At 41.7% G+C, this 19,762-nt stretch overlaps 1 protein-coding gene across 2 annotated transcripts; it reads right to left on the reverse strand.

Moving 5' to 3' along the window:
• Positions 1 to 182: 182 nt before the first annotated feature.
• On the reverse strand, positions 183 to 13,189 carry si:ch73-40a2.1 (tyrosine-protein kinase receptor UFO). Of its 2 annotated transcripts, XM_068713653.1 has the most exons (15): positions 13,025 to 13,189; positions 11,684 to 11,718; positions 10,077 to 10,695; positions 8,578 to 8,733; positions 7,908 to 8,240; positions 7,043 to 7,232; positions 6,044 to 6,135; positions 5,219 to 5,332; positions 4,158 to 4,238; positions 3,968 to 4,060; positions 2,917 to 3,038; positions 2,064 to 2,173; positions 1,420 to 1,579; positions 1,187 to 1,323; positions 183 to 725 (listed from the first exon to the last, which is right to left on the reverse strand). In XM_068713653.1, exons 1-15 carry the CDS (start codon positions 13,128 to 13,130, stop codon positions 392 to 394), a joined length of 2,682 nt encoding a protein of 893 aa, XP_068569754.1. In that variant the 5' UTR covers positions 13,131 to 13,189; the 3' UTR covers positions 183 to 391. The 2 variants fall into 2 exon arrangements, with proteins under 2 accessions (XP_068569754.1, XP_068569755.1); XM_068713654.1 differs by lacking the exons at positions 7,908 to 8,240; positions 8,578 to 8,733.
• Positions 13,190 to 19,762: the final 6,573 nt, after the last annotated feature.

Consider the following 19,762-nt stretch of genomic DNA (forward strand, 5'->3'; position numbering starts at 1 on the left):
AACGTCAAGCAGCTACTAGGTGTCTGGGTGATGTAAACACAAAATGGCCATAATTATCAAAGATACTTATTCAAAATATTCTAAATTAAATTAAATATCAAATTTGTTCTGTCATGCTGTATTGCAATTTATCATGTTCATAAAATTAGTGTACTTTGTGACAATATTGTTGACTTTTTTCATTTATTTCATAAAATAAAGGAACTTCCATAAATGTATGTATTTTTTCTAGTAACAGATATACAAAACAGAAATACATAAAGTTTAAAAAGTGCAAAATAACCTGTCGCTCACTCTATGTCAACTTCCATATTTAGTACCACACATCTCTGCCTCTACACAGTTCATGAAAGGTCCACTATCGGTACATTTAGTAAAAACACTGTTGTTTTCAGTGACCGTCGTCCCCTTTATCTGCTACGGCAGCAGCAATATATTTAAGGTAGCCATCCTCTACTTCCACATTGTCATCTCTGGCTGCAGCAGCACCCACAGGACTGAGCTGGTAGACATTTTCCCATCTTCTTTCAGAATCTGTTTGTGGTTCCTGTGAGGAGGCAGCGGCAGCAGCAGCGACCTCCAGGCCGTGGTTCATGTAGCAGGCCTCCTGGCTGGCCTCCAGCGCTGGCAGCTCCGACAGAAGACCTTTCAGCATCTCGCCCAGTTCCCCGAAGCCGGGCCTACGGCTCGGCTCCTTGTCCCAGCAGCTCTGCATGACTTCATAACTGTGTTTGAGGCGAGATGGAGGAAGGAGAGGGAGGAGGCAGTGTGAGGCATATGCAACTATACATACTGTACAAGAATAACCCCCATGGCTTAAGACACAGCAATATCAATGTGTGACCCGTCGTTACAGGTTTCATCTTTGTGTTGAGTGATATTTCATTTATCAGAAAAGTCTGGGGGAAAAGTATAATATATTTATGCATATATATTGAAATAGTTGAATTGATATGTTAACATGCTTCCTTTTCTATTGCCCTGAAATGTTTACTTTTAGATGGTAGACAAGCTGCAGCCCATTAGGTGTGGCAGTATGTAACGATGTCTTTGTCAAAGAAACAGTCCCTATATATTAAGATATACTAATGCATAGCATGTATTTAACATAATTAACTTCCGGTACGCCCGGCTTTCTGTTATTTTCTATAACCAGGAGAGCCCCTGAACCGGCACAGGAACTCACAGCCTGTGGTCACAGTCCTCGGGGGGCTTGAGCCTGTGTCCGGACATCAGCAGCTCCAGCAGCTCGTGGTTGTGAACTCCAGGATAGGGAGTCCTCCCCCGGGACACGATCTCCCACACGGTCACCCCGAACGACCACTAAAGAGGACAGGGACGAGAAATCACACGTTCGGTCAATATCACAACCCAGAAATGAGCCGGTGACGGTGTGACCGTCTGAATACCCGGACTCACCACGTCACTTTTGGTGGTGTAGACGGACTCAGACAGGCTCTCCATGGCCATCCACTTGATTGGCAGACGGGTAGCTACTTTTTGACGGTAGTAATTGCTGCTATAGATTTTCTTGGACAGGCCGAAGTCAGCCACACACACCCTGAGGTCGTCACCCAGCCTGGGGATAAAAAAAATGAAATAAAAATGTTTTAGAATCAGAATCAGAACCGTTTATTTTGCCAGAGCATGTTGCACATACAAGGAATTTTACATGGTGGATGGTGCATGACATTAAACAATAAACACAGTGCAAAAAGTAGAAAATATAAAAAATGTACAATAAAATATAAAATAAAGTGCACAGACAAACAGTACCTTAAACAAGTGTAATGTAAGTATAATGTAAAGATGTTTTAACAAATTAATTTAGCATAATCAGCACAAGTAATGCTCTCTGGAGTCAGGGTCAAATAACACATTGAGAGTTCTGTTACACACAGCGTCTCCTCTGAGGCCCTCAGTCCTTGTTAGCGCTTTGAGCTGCTTCCTTCCCAGATACCAGCCATGGTTGAATACCAATGGCTGAGGACAGAGACACAGTCATATACGAACAAGGAGTCCTTCATTTTGAAGGCCCCCCCCCCCCCCCCCCAATGACTCACATGCAGTTGCGTGCAGCCAGGTCTCTGTGCAGGAACCCCTGCGTGCTCAGATAGTCCATCCCTGCTGCGATGTCGATCATGAAGCGCAGGAGACTCTGATGGGGCACAGACTGGAAGATGGGGGGAGAACGGTGTGTTTTGAACACAAATGTGCAGATGTGAACATGTTAAAGTGTGAGGGGCGATAACGACAATTGCCCTTTTTTTTAACCAAAGTCAAATCTTTGTCATTGTTTTTACACAAAATGAAAGGAGCAGTACATCCTTTAGTGTCATCTAGTGATGAGGTTGCAGATTGCATCTAACTGAATCCCCCTCCGCTCACTCCTCCCTTAATAAGCATGTTGAAGAACTACGGTGGCCCTCAGGTAACGTAAAAACGTGAAAGGCTCTCTCTGAAGCCAGTGATTGGTTTGTCCCTTCTGGGCTACTGTAGCAACATAGTGATACAACATGGCGGACTCTGTGAAGAGGACCCGCTCTCTCAGTAGAAATGACAGTTCTAAGATGACAAAAACATTCTTAGTTTCAGATGATTATATACCAATGAAAACGTAGTTATGAATATTATATTCCATTTCTGCCAATAGATCCACTGTAAATGCTGCACACTGGCCCTTTAAAGAGAGTGGTGGTTTCATTTCCTTCATGAATGTTTGGTTTTTGTGTCTCATAAGCATTTTGAATCTAGAGCTGTCACCATCTTTGGTATGTTACGTGCTAGTTACCATGGTTACAGGTGTAGTTCTCCATCATGGTTTTCTTTTTTTTCTTCTTTTTTTGGAGTAAGATAGTCAGTAGCAACCTTTGTCCTTGTGTGTATCCGTGCATGCATGCGCTGACTGCATCTCACCATAGGAATATCGCCATATCGTGTAGCAATGAGGAAGCGGCGCAGGTCTCCATGTTTCATGTAAGGCAGGATGACCAGAGGGACAGGCAGAGGAGAGTCCTGCTCTCTCTGCAGAGTAACCCCTGCAGCACACACACACACACACACACTCTTTAACGAGGCTGAGAATGATCAACTGAGTCTGTGGATACAATATGAAACCTTTAAACGCCTCTAAAAACAAACAAACGTTCCCCAAATCAGGTTTACTGACACACGATTTAAACCTTTTTGATATTTTTGTTGAAATTGTCATTTCACCCTGATGATTCACCCAAGTGTTTGTTGTTTACGGTCATTGTGATCATTTTTTGGGGGAGGCCTGAAAGGCGGGGCTGTCAGTGTTGCTGACTTGACAACTTTCTTGTTAGATTCAGCAACTTTTGGAGCTAGTGCTGCTCGCTACTTTCTATTGCAGAAGAGTTGGCAACATGGCTCTGGGTATTCATGTTGGATCAAATTTAAAAAATATAGTGTAATCTTGCTTGTTTGCCAAGAGTAGCAACCCTAGCTTTAATGATGACAAAGAAGTTTTCAGCTTTTACATTTGTAAAAATGTTATATAAGTTGGTTAAGGCCTTAGAAATGTTTATATTGAATCATGACCCGAGCATAACTGTGGGCCTGAATTGCAAATTACCCCAAAATAGCAAACATGCTGTAATATGTGGCAATGGCTAATCTGATGAGCTACTGATTTACCCAATAACTACTCAACAGAATATGTTGTTTATACATGCGCTCTAGAAAGAAAAATGAATCAGTTCTATGATGTAAATGGTAAATGGACTTGTACTTGTATATCACTTTTCTAGTCTTCCGACCACTCAAAGCGCTTTAAGACTATATGTCATCATTCACCCATTCACACACTGTTCAAGGTACCACCTGCCCATCAGGACTATCTAATTATAACCATAACCATGGTGTAGACGTGACAATACAAAAACGACTTGACCATGTAGTCATGGTCGTCCTGACTCCTTGAATGAAATGAGGTAGTTTATCTTACCGAGTAGTCTGACCACATTTTCATGATCAAAGTTCTTCATGATCTCTGCCTCTTTTAAAAACTCATGCAAGTCTTCCTGGCTGTGGATTCCAACTATGAGTCAGAGAAATGTAGGTCAGAGAAAAAAAATACAAAAATAAGAAGTAACAGAGTAGAGTTCTGACAAAGGGTTTGATTTCAGTACACACACCTCTCATGGTCTTCACGGCCACCTTGATGTCCACGCCTTCGTCTGGTGTGAAGACGCCTTCGTAGACTGAGCCAAACTCTCCTGTAGAACAGAAACAAAACGACTGAATGTCAATACTGACTTTAACATGCAGAATCAGGTAGCATGGCTCTAAGGACAACAATGTACATTGTTTTTTTTCACCACTTTGAAGTGTCACAGCAACATTTGGATGGCTTGCCATGACAATTTGTGGTCATTCATGGTCCCCAGAGGATGAATCCTAACGACTTGGTGATCCCCTGACGTTCCTTCTAGTGCAACCAGCAGGTCAAAGTTTGAACTCATTCAGTAAAATATTTCTACATCTACGTGATGGATTGGGACAGAATTTTGTACAGACATTGAGGGTTCCCAGAGGATGTATCTGTAATATTTTGTTAATCTCCTGAATTTCTGACAAAATGTGGTCATTTACCACAACTACTGTTGGATGGATTGCCAAGAAAATTGGTAGAGACAGTCATGTTCACCCTGGGAAGAATTGCAATAACTTTCACTCAATTGAACATCATTCACTCATTCACTATTCAAAGATGTCTAATTGTAATGGCAGTATACTGTGTATAAAGAAGACGATTGGCTCTTTGCAGTTGCAAATTAATTGGCCATTTAGGTCATTCTGGCAGCCATGCATAGTGGCTTTTGATTTGGTTAGCAACGTCCCTTGTTCCCTCATTGTTGGATATTGTATTCCTCTACAGTATGGTTAGGAAACGATCACAATCATGGAAACTTAACTGTGGTTGCGGTATGGTTTAAAGGTTACAAAAACACTTTTCCCACGTTTTGGGAAAGAATGTGGTTACGGGTTTTTGAAGGAAACCTTCACTGCTGGACTGTGACGGGACAGGAACTCTGTTCTCCTACATGAAGGTCAACTGGTCTGCTTTATCTAATCAGGAGTACTGAAGGGTTCAAGTCATCTGCAGTATATTCACCCTACTGAGAGTTTGCACAACGACTATTCTAGATTGGGAAGCTATGACGGAATCATTGTTGATGAGGAACCATAAACTGACCTTTGCCAAGCTCCTTGCCCAGTGTGAGCTTGTTTCTCTCCACCAGGACCTCCTTAAGACTGGCCAGCAGCCTGCCACTGAGCCCCTCCAACAGCTGGACCACATCCTCCACCGCTGAAACAAGTAGGAAGTCAAAGGATTCACTTCTCAAATGCCAAAAAGAGAATGAAGTCAAAGGATTCACTTCTCAAATGCCAAAAAGAGAATGCCGAGCTCCCTTAAAACAGGCATTATCAGTAACTTTTAAAAGGAGGCTGGTCTTCCTCAAGTACCAACATGAAGGAAATGATATGAATAAGTAAACAATCTGACTATGTTTTACAAGATAATTAATTCAGCGACTAAAATGTGACAATTAACTTTGATGAACTGAAAACACACTGTGAAAGGGTTAAAGTTGTAAGACGAAAATACCGATAACTACTATACTGGACAAGGCCATGTTAGTGACCTGTCAATCACAGTAAGCCCCACCCTAAAGCATCCCCTGCTTTATGGTCTATTGACTCTAAATGGACCATAATGTACTAAATGAACATCATGTTGTATTGAAGAAGACTGGAAACTAGAGATTGAGACCATAAACTCATGTTTACAATGTTTACTGAGGGAATAAATCAAGAGAGAAGTAGAGTCATTTTAGACTAGACTTCTATACAACCAGAGGAGTCGCCCCCTGATGGACACTAGAGAGAATGCAGCTTTAAGACACTTCCTCATTGGCTTCACTTTTCAGAACAGGAAATTGTCATCTTGCGTGGATAAACTCATATTTGTATGTGATTAGATTAGTGTCAAAAGCATTGAGCAAACAATGGTGCTTACAGTTGGACGTCTGGGGTGCAGCCTCCACCTCCTGTGCACGTCGGTAGGAAAATTCAGCATTTATCGGCAAAAGCTCTATATCCTGATCAGACCTGTAGGTAAAATTATAACTTTAAGTTTAGTCATCATCACCTTATGTTTAAACTGTGTAGGTGGGTTTTCCACACATATGGGAAAATATAGAACTATGTTTGTCAAGTTTACAATCATTGAAAAATAGGTAATATTTTGTCTTTGAGAAATTCTTATCTAATGTCCCTACAGAAGCTGTCAGCTGAAATACAAATTTGGTGGAAAAAATATGTTGAAATACAATATAACCTTGAGATTTTCTAGAATAAGATCGAAATAATTGAAATATGATTAAATTACGTAGCAACTTGCAATGCTGTCTGCCACAACATCTTTGGTTAGTTTTGATAATACACAAAACCCTCTCATTGTGTAACTTTCTCCCTTCCATGTTTTCCCCATCTTCCCCCATGGGTTCCCCAGTATGCTGCAGTCTACAGTTAGTGGAGCTCCCCCTTGTGTACACTGAGAGTTATTGCAAAAACAAACTATAGCCATGTTTCCGCTTCACACACAGTCAAGGATGAATGCACAGCAGGAGATTAAATGCATCATGATAACATCATGTCTCCAAGTCACAAACTGAAACTTAACTTAAATTAAAGTGACCACCATAGCGTTGATTAAAAATCCTGATTAACATGTTCAATATTAAAGGAACTCTATATGGCATTCAGAGCATCAACGTAGCAGCAAACTATTAACAATGTAAACATATCTTGCAGTAATGCTAACTGAGCAGAGAGTGAAGTCACTAAAGTGTGCGTATTGTAATCCAAACGCCTCTTTGCTCTGTTCTCATACCCGGGCCGGCCGGGCCTGCTTTTAGTGCATGTAAGTGCATGATAATACATGTGACTGTGCCCCACTGGCTAACTCAAGCCCACCGCCCTGCAATGCTCTCATACGGGGGAAGCGTCCCTTTACCTGAGCTTAGTGTAGTTGCTGGGCAGGACATACACAACGATGGGGATCACAGCCAAGAGCAGCAGGACGCCAAATAAAACACCGACTGTCAGCCACACGGAGAAGCGACTCTGCTGAGGAGCCGGCACTATCTGGTGCTCTGAGACGTTTACGTCCGGAGTCACAGTGATCACCACAGGTGGAACTTTCCCTGTGCAGAAAAAAAAAGAAGTGTTCACTGTGGCGCCCAAATCAACAGGACAACTTTCGACATTCTATTTACTTTCAAGATGCACTTTACGATTTTTTTCATTGTAATAGTACCCAGAGGATTCATCTTCCTGGGACCATGAATATACACAGCAAATGTCAATGTGGTTATGAGTTCTCCAAACATGTAGGTGTAGACCATAAACTGTATATAAGAAGTGGATGTAGTCATTGTGACATCACCAGTTGGTTTGTGGACTGCCGTTTTGAAGTCTCGAGTTCGGTAATTTTGCCGTCGCCATCTTGGATTATGGCCGTCGCCATGTTGTTTTTTTTACACACGATGAAAGAGTGACGTAGAGACGCCGGATACTCTGGTAGATAAATTAAGACCATGGCAACAAAACCTGTACTGAATTGAGAAAGTGTGTGTTTTGCTGCGTATTACTTTTCTATTGAAAGAGGAAGAATGTGTTTTATTTGAGTTGCACAGTCCTGCTTTAAAAATGAGCAGTCTAAGTCAGTTAACTGTTTGGAACTGAAACCAGATTTGAACTCTCAAACTATTTTTCTCACCACACTGGCTTTCTCTTCCCTGTTGAGGAGGTGGCCTATATTTCACTGACTTTTCCTGGACCATCTAACGTGTTGGCGACATCTAGTCGGGCTTACGTACATCTATGTACGGTGACAGTGGCGGAGGATGAAGGTGGCGCCCCCCGCAGGGCGGATACGTCATTCCGGGCTTGCACCGAGAGTCTGTAGCCGCGCTGCGGATTCAGTTCTGCGATGCTTACCGACGTGTTGGTCAGCCCTGCCGAGTCTGGCAGGAAAACCACATCGTCCCCACACCCCTCCCACCGACGGCCAGAATCCGCTTCCCTCTCGCACTTGATGCAATACTGCACTTCCTGTCTGCCGCCCCGGTCATGCGGAGGATCCCACGTCATCATCAGCACGGAGTCATTGTGGTGATAGACCGTTAGATTCACAGGGGCAGAGGGCGGCTCTGGAGGACAAGACAGGGAAGCAAAACATGGTCAGACTTTGCAAAATCTGCAAAAAACATGCTATTAGAATCACATTAGATGAAGACTAGATGAAGTGCACAAGAATTGATCAATTTTACAATAGATACATAATCAAACTGCATTTTATCTATTACAGTAGAAATCGGTGACACTGACAAGTTAAAAAAAATAAGACAAATGGCGTCCATTATTTTCTGCCACTGTGTCTTTCCTGATACTACCAGCGGGGGCGCCAAAGTTGAATTTACTATAGTGGCTTTAATGTCCACTCCCATGCATTGTTTTTTATAACAGAAGAACACCAGTGCTTCTTACTGGTGCAGCCGAGCTCATCGGGGTCAGTTGGCAGGCGGCTGAAACCCTGCAGACAGTCGCACCTCTCTGATCCCTCCCCACGCGTCTTGCTATTCGGCGGGCAAGGCCGGCATTCTCCACTCTCATTGGCTGGTTTGTAGAAGCCCATCCTACATGCTGGTAAAACAGAACTAGTGATTGTTTATTTCCTACTGCTGATACTGGAGGTGTTTGTAGAAGCTTTATGTTCCACTAGTGGCAGAATCTGGCAAAGTTGGTCAATTTGTTTGTCTAACACTTTGATCCGGATCTAAATGTTTCGAGAACTAATAACCAGATGGCCAGGACATTTGCTGTGCATATTCATGGTCCCCAGAGGATGAATCCAAATATTTCCTCTTGCACCACAATTAGGCAGGTTATATTATAATTGTGCTCACAAGCTGTATTTTCGCCAATAAATAGGGCCAGGTTTAGGTAAGAGCTTGTGACCAGAATGTTAGCGGTCCTTGCAGGATAAATCTGGCAGGGACCCTTGAGCAAGGCAGTAAAGCCCCAGCTACAGCTGCTCAGATGACACCATAGTTGAACTGGTTAAGTTTGAATGGTGCTTTTTGATCCGATTACTATTTTTGACAAGGAAACGTTAATTTTGCTTAAGTGTGAGATATGTAGTGAGAAATGTAGTGACCGGGACATTTTACAGCGTAAAAACAAAATACTTTATGACAGACTATGTAATGCAACTCTTTTTAATTCACCACAAACATATCTATGACATTTCTGCACCAACACTTCTTGATACTCACTTATTCCAACTACAACATCAGTAAAAGTTTGCATTTAGGATTTGTAATAAATGGATTATTGACTTTTCTCTTTTTTTTGCATAGTCATAGTTCCAAAGAGATTTGAATAATGAATAATAATGTTCAGCCCAATCCTTAAGAATATCATAATTGTCAGTATGTTTATGGCTCTGGTGTCACAGGCAGCAAGGCTTTGTCTTTACAAAGAGTAAGCATGACGATGAGAACGATATCCGTTGAGCAATGCACTGGAAATAAAACTGAAGGAGAAGGAGGAAGATCATGGTGAAGAGGATGTGAAAGTCATTTATCCAATATTATTCATGCCAAGATATTCATGCTGTGAAATGTTTGCGTCAGCACATGTCTTAAAATAAAATGTAAATGTTGTCATGTTATGGTGACATCTGTGGCAGCTCATATAGAAACCAAATCATAATTTGTTGCACATTGAAAACATGTGTTCAGTTGACTACATGTCCAGTGGATGGTTTATTTAATGGTTTAAATAACCTAATTTAAATTGGGTTATTTTGAAACATTGTCAGATTATTTGTGACGGCTAGCAGTACAGCTAAAGCTGTAATAACAATTAAAACATGTCACAATAAATCGTAAAGTAAAATTTAAAAGATAACAATCATTTGTACAACAAGAATTGTGCCAGAACAGCTGCTTTTTGGAATTTGAATAAACTGTAAATCTCCATACCTTGACAGGTGTCATCCATGACTTGATGGCCGACTTCACAGGTGCACCCCCCCTGCAGTGGACCCCAAGCTCCGTCCACATCACACTCTCTAACAGGTGGGGAAACCTGGACAGCTCCCTTCACGCAGGAACCCGTCAACGGACCCGACTCGGCCCCGGTCCCCTTGAACAAGGCCAGGTGGGCCACGGTGTCAGGGCACCTCCTGTAGTACAGTCTGACGGATGTTACCATCACACATTTTCCTGAGTAGGAGAGGGCCAGCTGGAAGCCGCTCCTGATGACGGAGCCCAGGCTCAAAGCCCGGCTGCGGTTCAGATAGCTGGATATCTGGTTTAGAGGGACTGTGTCAGGAAACGGCTTGGAGGTCTGAAGGTCCAGGACAACCCGAGCATCTTGAACTCTTGCGATGGGTGTGTTTGAGTCAAACAGGTGAACTTGTAGCGGGCCGAGCTGACCAGACGGCTCCTCTTCTTGGGCAAACGAAACATCCATCAGTAGACGGTGGGCATCTTTCCGCTCCATCCACTGGCTTAGAATAGTTCTCGTTATGCTTCTTCCACAAGCTTGGAGCACGGGCACCGGACTCGCTGAGCCCACTCTGAGCTGAATCTCACTCCACTGGGACGACGGGAAGATGCAAGAGAACATCAGTGAAAAGCTGTAGAGTAGAACTACAGGTTCTCACAAGAACACGGAGCAGAGTCAACAAGCTCATTAAAGACAGATGCTGCCTTCAAACGTGATCTTGTTTACCGCGTTGGTATTTTTGTCGTATTCACAATGCCAGGAGTGGATATTTTATAAAAGCTCAGAGTTCACGAGGTGTTTACTGATAATTTGATGTTTGAGGAAAATGTTGATATATTTCCTTCTGTCTTTTTGACTTTGCATTTCCTGCGTTTCATTAGCCGTTCGCAACTCTAGCTTGCTAACTCTAGCTTGCTATCTCTAGCTTGCTAACTCTAGCTTGCTAACTCTAGCTTGCTATCTCTAGCTTGCTAACTCTAGCTTGCTATCTCTAGCTTGCTAACTCTAGCTCTTAGCCTTGGCGGCTTCTCGCCGTTAGCGTCTATGTTGCCGTTGTACTCACGACTTAACCAACTGAGCGCCAATCATATCGTGTAGCAACTTCCCATGTCGTAACCATGTGTACAGCATAAACACCTAAGATATAATTGGAATAACTAATTCATAAAATATGCATAATGATTTAGCTGGTGATGTTGACCATGTTCTTCTAGAGTGATTATTAATTTACTGGGATGTTACATTTCTTTTTTTCCCAAATTCATATCATCTTACATTTTTTTTTTTTAATACCCAAAACATGAGCTACAGCCAGCATACAACCATCGTTTAAATGAGTTAAAATCATTCATTCGTCATTAAAATGTGTCTTTCACAGTCATTAAAGTGCTGAAATAAACGAGTCACATGTTAGTAAAGTACCATATTGCGGTTACAATTTCATAAAATAGAGTAAATACAAAAACGCGTGTTCACACAGCTGGCAATTCAAAATGAGGTCAAACTGTTGTCGTTATTAAGCGATTCATTAAAGTGTGTTTTTACAGTACATGAAATGAATACTTGTCACTCAACTTACTTCTGGGTCAGCGTTCCATACCAGCCTGGTCTCCACTGAACAAAGACAAAGAAAGGTTACTCTGTCGACTTTGTGTAAAAATGACAAACTGAAACACATCAGCAGCTCATTTCCAGCAGCGCTCCTTTAGTTTAGGGGCTGGATCCACACTTTGCATCCCTTGTAACATGACTCAGTACAATTATTCCTCTATTTCCCAAGTGTTTTCAGCTCGTTTTCATCAGGGTGGTGCCTGACTTTGCTTCCTCTTTCTAGAGATAAAACTCTATTTCAGTGGATTCATTTGCTCTCACAAAAATGGAAATTAGAATGTTTCAGTAAAGGAGAGATGTTAAAACGAAATCCAGAGATAATCTATCACAGTGGCTGAGCCGGCTGATAGCAGCTATTGTATTGTATTGTATTGTATTGTATTGTAAATAGAGATATATAAAAATCATTTAGGGCTCTTCATGGAAGTTAAGAGATAAAAGAGTATGCTGTGAAAAACATAGATTGAGAAAATACATTTCTTGTGTCAAATTTAAGATTTAATGATAATAAATAAATAAATAAGATTTAATAAAAATGATTCAACAGAATGTTTGTCATATTGCATGACTTGTATTTATACGTGTTTCCCTTGTTTTTTTTATGTACCAAGTGATGGCTCAGACTATAAAAGATAATTTGACATTCATGGTCCCCAGAGGAGGAATCCTAATAACGTTGGCGGCCCGATGACCTTTCATCGAGCACCACCAGCAGTTGTCCAGATAAATAAGTCACGGCACTTTCATAAGTGCATAAGTAAAGGTGATATTCAATGGGGGTGAACCACAGATGGAATAAACAAATGAAAACGTGTGAAAGTAACTAAGTACATGTGTTTTAATTCTTTACTTAAATACTGTACGCTATCCTCCGCCACTCGCATCTGTCAGCCACAGAAAGTTGTTTCTTTACAGTCCGTACATTTTTCCGTAGATAACATATGATTGGTTCACAGATTATAATGCAGCGTAATAAAGTGACGACTGAACCTCGACCTGCTGCAACATCAAAATTCTGCTTTAACGACAATGCATCAATAGTGATAACCCAACTACTCTCTTAAAATAATAATGAAATATATGATAAAGCCTGAGGGCAGTTCTATTGATCCTCTCATTTACAGTTAAAAGATGATAATATATTAATACTACAATATATTATATATAAAAGTACTTTTTTTTTTATCACAGCCAGTTTTTCTGGCACTCTTCCTAACAACGTGCCTCAGACTTCAAATACACGATGACGCCAGCACATAAGCATGTTAAAGTTTTAGACGTGACATTGTTCAAACACCTGAAGACTCACCCTCCTCTGCTTGATATTGAACGTCACAGCCGGCCTCCCACGTCCACATCCACAAAAGGATTAAAGTAGGCCAGACGCACCTCCGCGTAGCGTTACACACAGCCATTAGAAGTGCGTTCCTGCCACTGTGCTCCTCATTGACTCCGTCTGTGTTTACATCTATGATTTGGCTCAGAGGAATGTCGTAATTAAAGTGCTGAGATAAGCCTTGCTTCTCAGGACAATACGCCCACCCCCACCCTCACCCTCACCCTCACCCCCACCCCCACCCCCACCCTTTGGACCTTCTGAGTTCCTGTATTTGTGTGCTGCTGCTTTTAAAGACACAATATACTCCAGGAAACACCAAATACACCAACCCACTAAAAAACTAAAGTACAACGATAATAAATGGTATGATGTATCCCTAAACATGACTAACATGCACATAAGTAACTATATGTGCTCTCTGTATGTTAAGCACTATCTCGCTAAAAAAGATACCATTTTAAATGATTTTTGGCGTCTTCAGAAGTTATGAAAATATTTTTTGTAGTTTGCTTATTGGCATAATGCTTAAAGAGGCATTCAAACATGTTTTTTGAGCAGTAAGCTAAATGACATGAATGGACTGGGATGAAAAGCACCAATGCTGCTGGTGTTCATATTTCTAACCAAAATTTAAAAAAATCTGTATTTCATGGGTTGAAAATGACTCCACATAAAGAGTCGACCGGTCGGGACCAATCTACGTTGTGAAATTTATATAAAAGAACTTCGCAAGGAAACCATGCGAGGAGAGAGGAAACGAGGAAATGTGTTTTAAGAGATACGAGACATCCTTTCCTCAGTTGCGTCACGTGAAGCGACGTCTGTTTCTGATGACGCCGGCCTGTCAGTCGGCTTTAACAGCTGGAGAGACTTTTGACAAGTTTGTGTCTTAATAATAGTAACTAATAATACTAACAACTAATAAAGACACTTCATCACTGCCAGAGGAGAGGTGTGTTCTCTCTGTAGCCTGTTACCTCTTTAACAAACTGTGTTCTGTTTACAAGCACAGGATCGATTTCTACCTGCAGAATGCATTTGTCATATTTATGAACTATTTGCGTCTCTGTACGTTTTGAAATTTTGATTGTGACGTCATTATTAAATAACCGAATCGAAAAAATCAGATCAGTCCGATCAGCTGCAGCGTCCAATCACATAACTGATGAACAATGAGGGGGCGTGTCGGCCGTTGAAACACTTCCTGGAGGGCTGTTCTCCTGGATCCTCACTCATGGCTCCTCAGAGATCCCTCCTCTCTCCTCGCTCCTCGCTCCTCTCTCCTCAGAGCAGAAATAACAGCTTTGGGACGGCCGTCAATATGGCGGAGCAGAACAAGTTCCGGTTCAAGCGAGGAGCGAGGAAATTACTAATACAAGACTTGGGTTGTACCCCAGGAGATGTCACTGAGCAAGTCCTGCCTCAAACATGCATCCACAGCCGCTGACATGAAGCTAAAAACACGCTGTGTGACGAGCTACAAGTAAAAGGTTTTTCAGCGCTCCAGTGAAGTGTTAAACTGACCCGCCAGATGGCTTGTTACCACAGACTGTATATAAGAAGAGGACTTTAGTTATCGTGACGTCACAGGACTGACATTAAACCAGGTTAAGTGAAGACTAAACTCAAAGATAGGTTTAGAATTAATCTGGCTGAATTCAAAACTAGGTTTAACATTTTATTGCAACAAGACGTTCTGATAAACTATGATTTAATCCAAATTAATTATAGTCGTGCGACCGATTCAAAGAGATCTACTGCAGTCAGTCTTTTATTTTGTGTTCCTTTCTGTCCAGTATTGGGCAAGACTTTCCCACTTCCTCTTTATATTGTTTCTTTTCCTTAGAAAAGCTGACGTTTGGGGATTTTTGCTTTTAGCCTATTTTTAAAGAGCATCAGTCACCCACGATTAACCTAAAAAGACTGTAAAACTGTAAATATGAAGTAGTTGAATTTGACTGTAATGTAAAATGATTTGAAATCTCATATGAACTTTGCTGAGCTGTCTTTTCTCCCTCCATCTCTTTTGGTTCCACTATGTAACCAGTGTTTGCTGCCCGTGTGAGAGAGAGTTCAACTGGCTGGACTTTCAAAGACGTTCCCTTGTTTTCCTGCTCTGACCATGTTTGCAGCTGTTTGCAGATATAGATTCAGGGATGTTCCACACTTTTCTAAGGTCAAGACTCTCACAGTCATCAAGGTTATCATCACAGCATACCAAGGAACGAGAAACTGGCATTTCTGTTCAGTACGGATCAGTCTGGGGTACATTGTTCTTACAGGGGCCTTCAGAGGTCTGAGGTGGTTCGGGTTAATGTGGATCGTGAGCCCACAGAACAACAGCACTAGTGTTTCCTTCAACCCCGCTTTTATTTTGGATCCCCCTCTTGCCTCTCAAAAAGGAGGAGCAACCTGAAAGTCCTGCCGGCATCAGTGTGTTCAAGTGTCAACTTATTGTCTGTTGTATATATCGACTGTATTAAGATCCAATGTGCTCACAGCAGTCAGCTGATTGTCTGTTGTCCAAACCTTCTTTTTTTTGGCCAGGCGAAGTGAAAACTGCATTCCGGCACTCTCACCTGTCATAAATAATACGTGTCTAGCACTTTAAAGCAAGAAACTGGTAAATATAAGAACACACACACAGCCTCACATTGTTCCTGTTCATACTATACTGTAGGAACACCGTGATACAAACTTATATGTCATCCAACATAAAAAAAACTGTACTTAATATAAATATGTGGCTCTTAAAAGCAGCTAAAGGCCTATTATATTAAAAGGAACATAATTATAATAACCAAAAAAGTGTCAGTAAAATGTGAATATATTTGAAAAACATGATTAAAAAAAATGTCTGTCTAACTGTCAATCCCACACTGTAAATATAATTAATATAAATATATATTTACTTTTATTGCATACTATATTGTATTTTCTATTGCATACATAGTGTACTAAGATATTTTTAATATACATAATATACTATCATGTACTGTGCATTTTTTTGCATTTTTATTTTTTATTCTATCTTATCTTATTTTTTTATTGTTCTATTTCTCCAATTGCAATATCTGCTCTGTTATTCTATTGTACTGTATATATTGTGCATTACCATACATAATATTTTATATTGAATTTATCATCTGTAAATTGCTGCTGCTACAAACTAATTTCCCCCTGGGGATGAATAAAGTTTATATCTATCTATCTAAACTGTACTATGAACATTTCATGACATGTTTTATGATATGATACTCAAACAATAATCAAAGTATCAAGACTATATTTTGCTTCGCTGAGGTGTCACTGCTTCCAGCTTCCTGTGCTCTCAGATCTCGTCTCAGAGGCAGCTGAGCTTAATAAAGAATATGTAAGCAAGAGAAAATACATCAACAGATTCATGCATGAAGTCTGTACAGCAACATCCTCACACAACAAGGGAAACCAATGACAACTATTAGAGCCACTCTACCCAGTGAACTGCAGCTCTACTCATAAGAAAGTGTTGACTTGTGTTGCATCATAATGGATAAACCACATCATGTATGGAGAAGCCGTCCACATCCCCACAATAATACTGTCACGTATAGCAGCCATAGACTGTATAGATAGCGGCGCATCTTCCATCTGTATGAATGAATGTTGGATGATGTCACACCACATGTGCTTCACTCTACAGCTAACCTCGGTCACAATAAGAATGTGAATAAATTATCATGAATCTATAATCGTATTATGTCTGAATCCTGTCCTTTAAAATGTATCAGCTGTTTCTGACTCATTTTACATGTTGCTGTCCGCTTGGCCTGTTTATTTTCTCTCTCTAATTTCACCAGAAGCTGCTGCGTTGACTTGTTATTGAATGAATGATGTGAAATCGAAGAACTCTCATTACTAGAATATCTCTGGAACACTGTGGTCTAAAAAAGACTCACTTCAAAGAGCCTCGGCTCTTTCCAATGAGGCTCCGGCGCGTGACCCTTTCAGAAGCTTTGTTGATCAGCAGTGATTTCTTCTCAATCAATCCGACAGTGAATGTCCTCAGAGGTTGATCAGGAGTTGTTGTTGCCGTTACCTGAAAACTATTGAGTAGTTTAATACAGACAACGACTACATGTTCTACGATGAAGAAGTGGAAGGGAAGGAAGAAGAAGAAGAGGAAGAGGAGGAAGATGATGAACATGAACGTGACCGACTTCTGAGTTCCTGCCTTGAGTTGAGACGAAAGATGACTTCTACTCTCTTTAGCGCTGAAAATCTTTTCTCTGTCCGTTTTGGTGTGGAGTGTCCTGAAGAGGCTCCGCCCCCAGTCCCCCAGAGGTCAGAAGAGTCCACCAAGAGGACCAGGCAAGAGGACCGCATGGAGCAGGTAGGCAGAGGAACGGTGAGGACGACCACAAGGATGCAGCACCCTCCACTTCAGGACTCTGATCCTCCACAAAGAAGAGCCGGATAGAGGACTACAGATGGTCTCTACCCTCTACTTCAGGCCTCAGCTTCCCCACACACAGAAGGTACTGGCAGTCGGCTGAAGACAGCGACTCGGATTGAGACCGGCAGCCTGTTTGCTGCAGGATTGTAAAACCTTTGTCTGGCAGGACCGATGAAGCACCAGACAGCCTTCCCTCGCGTCTAGCAGGGTTGGTGATAGGTAGCATCCTGCAGCAGAGCTTTTAAATATCTCCATTTATGGATTTTCCTTTTGAGTAATTATTGATGATGCTGGATGCAGAAACCAGAGGTAGGTTAAGAGTGATGGTTGGTATTCTGTTGTGTATTTTTCTTTATAAAGTCGAGATGTCTTTAGCAGACAAAGGTAAGTCAACACTTAATAACAACATGAACACAGTTAATTAACAGTTATTCAAAGATTGTTCATTTTACTCACTCTATCTCTTCTTTATAGTTAGGTGAAGGGTTAGGGTACCAGACTAAAATTACTAACGTTAAGAAAAGGTCTCCAAGTCTCTTTTACTCAGGTATCGAGGGCTGTAACACAGGAAGCAGCATCCAGGATCTCCTAGACAACAGAGAAGATGTGTTCACTCTGGACCAGATGAGAAGGATGGAGGATCACAGGACCAGATGAGAAGGATGGAGGATCACAGGACCAGATGAGAAGGATGGAGGATCACAGGACCAGATGAGAAGGATGGAGGATCACAGGACCAGATGAGAAGATGGAGGACTACAGGACCAGATGAGAAGGATGGAGGACTACAAGACCAGACGAGGAGGATGGAGGACTACAGGACCAGATGAGGAGGATGGAGGACTACAGGACCAGATGAGAAGGATGGAGGACTACAGGACCAGATGAGAAGGATGGAGGATCACAGGACCAGATGAGAAGGATGGAGGATCACAGGACCAGATGAGAAGGATGGAGGACTACAGGACCAGACGAGGAGGATGGAGGACTACAGGACCAGATGAGAAGGATGGAGGACTACAGGACCAGATGAGGAGGATGGAGGACTGCAGGACCAGATGAGAAGGATGGAGGATCACAGGACCAGATGAGGAGGATGGAGGATCACAGGACCAGATGAGGAGGATGGAGGACTGCAGGACCAGATGAGGAGGAAGGAGGACTACAGGACCAGATGAGAAGGATGGAGGACTACAGGACCAGATGAGAAGGATGGAGGACTACAGGACCAGATGAGAAGGATGGAGGATCACAGGACCAGATGAGGAGGATGGAGGACTACAGGACCAGATGAGAAGGATGGAGGACTACAGGACCAGATGAGAAGATGGAGGACTACAGGACCAGATGAGAAGGATGGAGGACCACAGGACCAGATGAGAAGAATGGAGGACTACAGGACTCCTCTGCGCTTTTGTCTCACTCCTGGGGTAGTTTGTTTCCGTCTGCTTCTTCTGTGCCGGTGGGTTTGGGAAGCTCTTCACACACACAGGAAGCTGTCAGCAGCGCTTTGCTTCCGCTCAGAAGTCAAGAGAGAGACGGACGGTTCAGGTCGAATGAGGAATATGAATTCTGAAATGTTCAGTTTGTTACATTGAACAAACTTTCTAGTGTGAACTCTATTACTGTATGTTTGTGTCCTGAATAGTACGATGCAATACATGTAAGACAAACCTTCTCAATATATCTTTATATTAGAAACAATATAATCTTATGATTCAGAAACCTGGCGTCTATGACATCTGACATAAAATAAATATTGTGCAAATTCTGATTTAGTGTGTTTTCAATTTTCATTTGACTGAAATGCATTATTTGTATTACCCTATTAGTACTAATACAACTGTACAGTACTAGATATAATACTCAAAATATTACAAATAAATATATGAGTTGTGTAGAGCAGTGATTCTCAACTGGTGGGTCGCGACCCACTTTTGAGTCGCGGATCCGTCTTCAGTGGGCCTTTGCCTGAATTTTTTTTTCCTGTGCTTTTATTTTGAAGGGGATTTTTTTATGCAGCGCAGTTATTCACACTTCTTAACAGTATTGGGCGTTAAGACGATACTTTGAGACAAAGTTAGGACTAGCTGGTGAGAAAAGAGGAACGTTAGCAGCTAAAGACACGGATCCTCTCAACAGTTCACAGAAAAAGAAGGAAGAGGGAATGTCGACACAAACCTGACTCCAAATACATGCTGATGCTGAACAAAACATTTTTAGAGCCAGTAAAACATAATACAATATGAAATAAAACTGCATGAGATGTTAAA

This window comes from Cebidichthys violaceus, unplaced genomic scaffold, assembly GCF_023349555.1.
Source record: "Cebidichthys violaceus isolate CVI_PGR_0920_01 unplaced genomic scaffold, fCebVio1.0.p SCAF_19, whole genome shotgun sequence".
NCBI lineage: Eukaryota > Metazoa > Chordata > Actinopteri > Perciformes > Stichaeidae > Cebidichthys > Cebidichthys violaceus.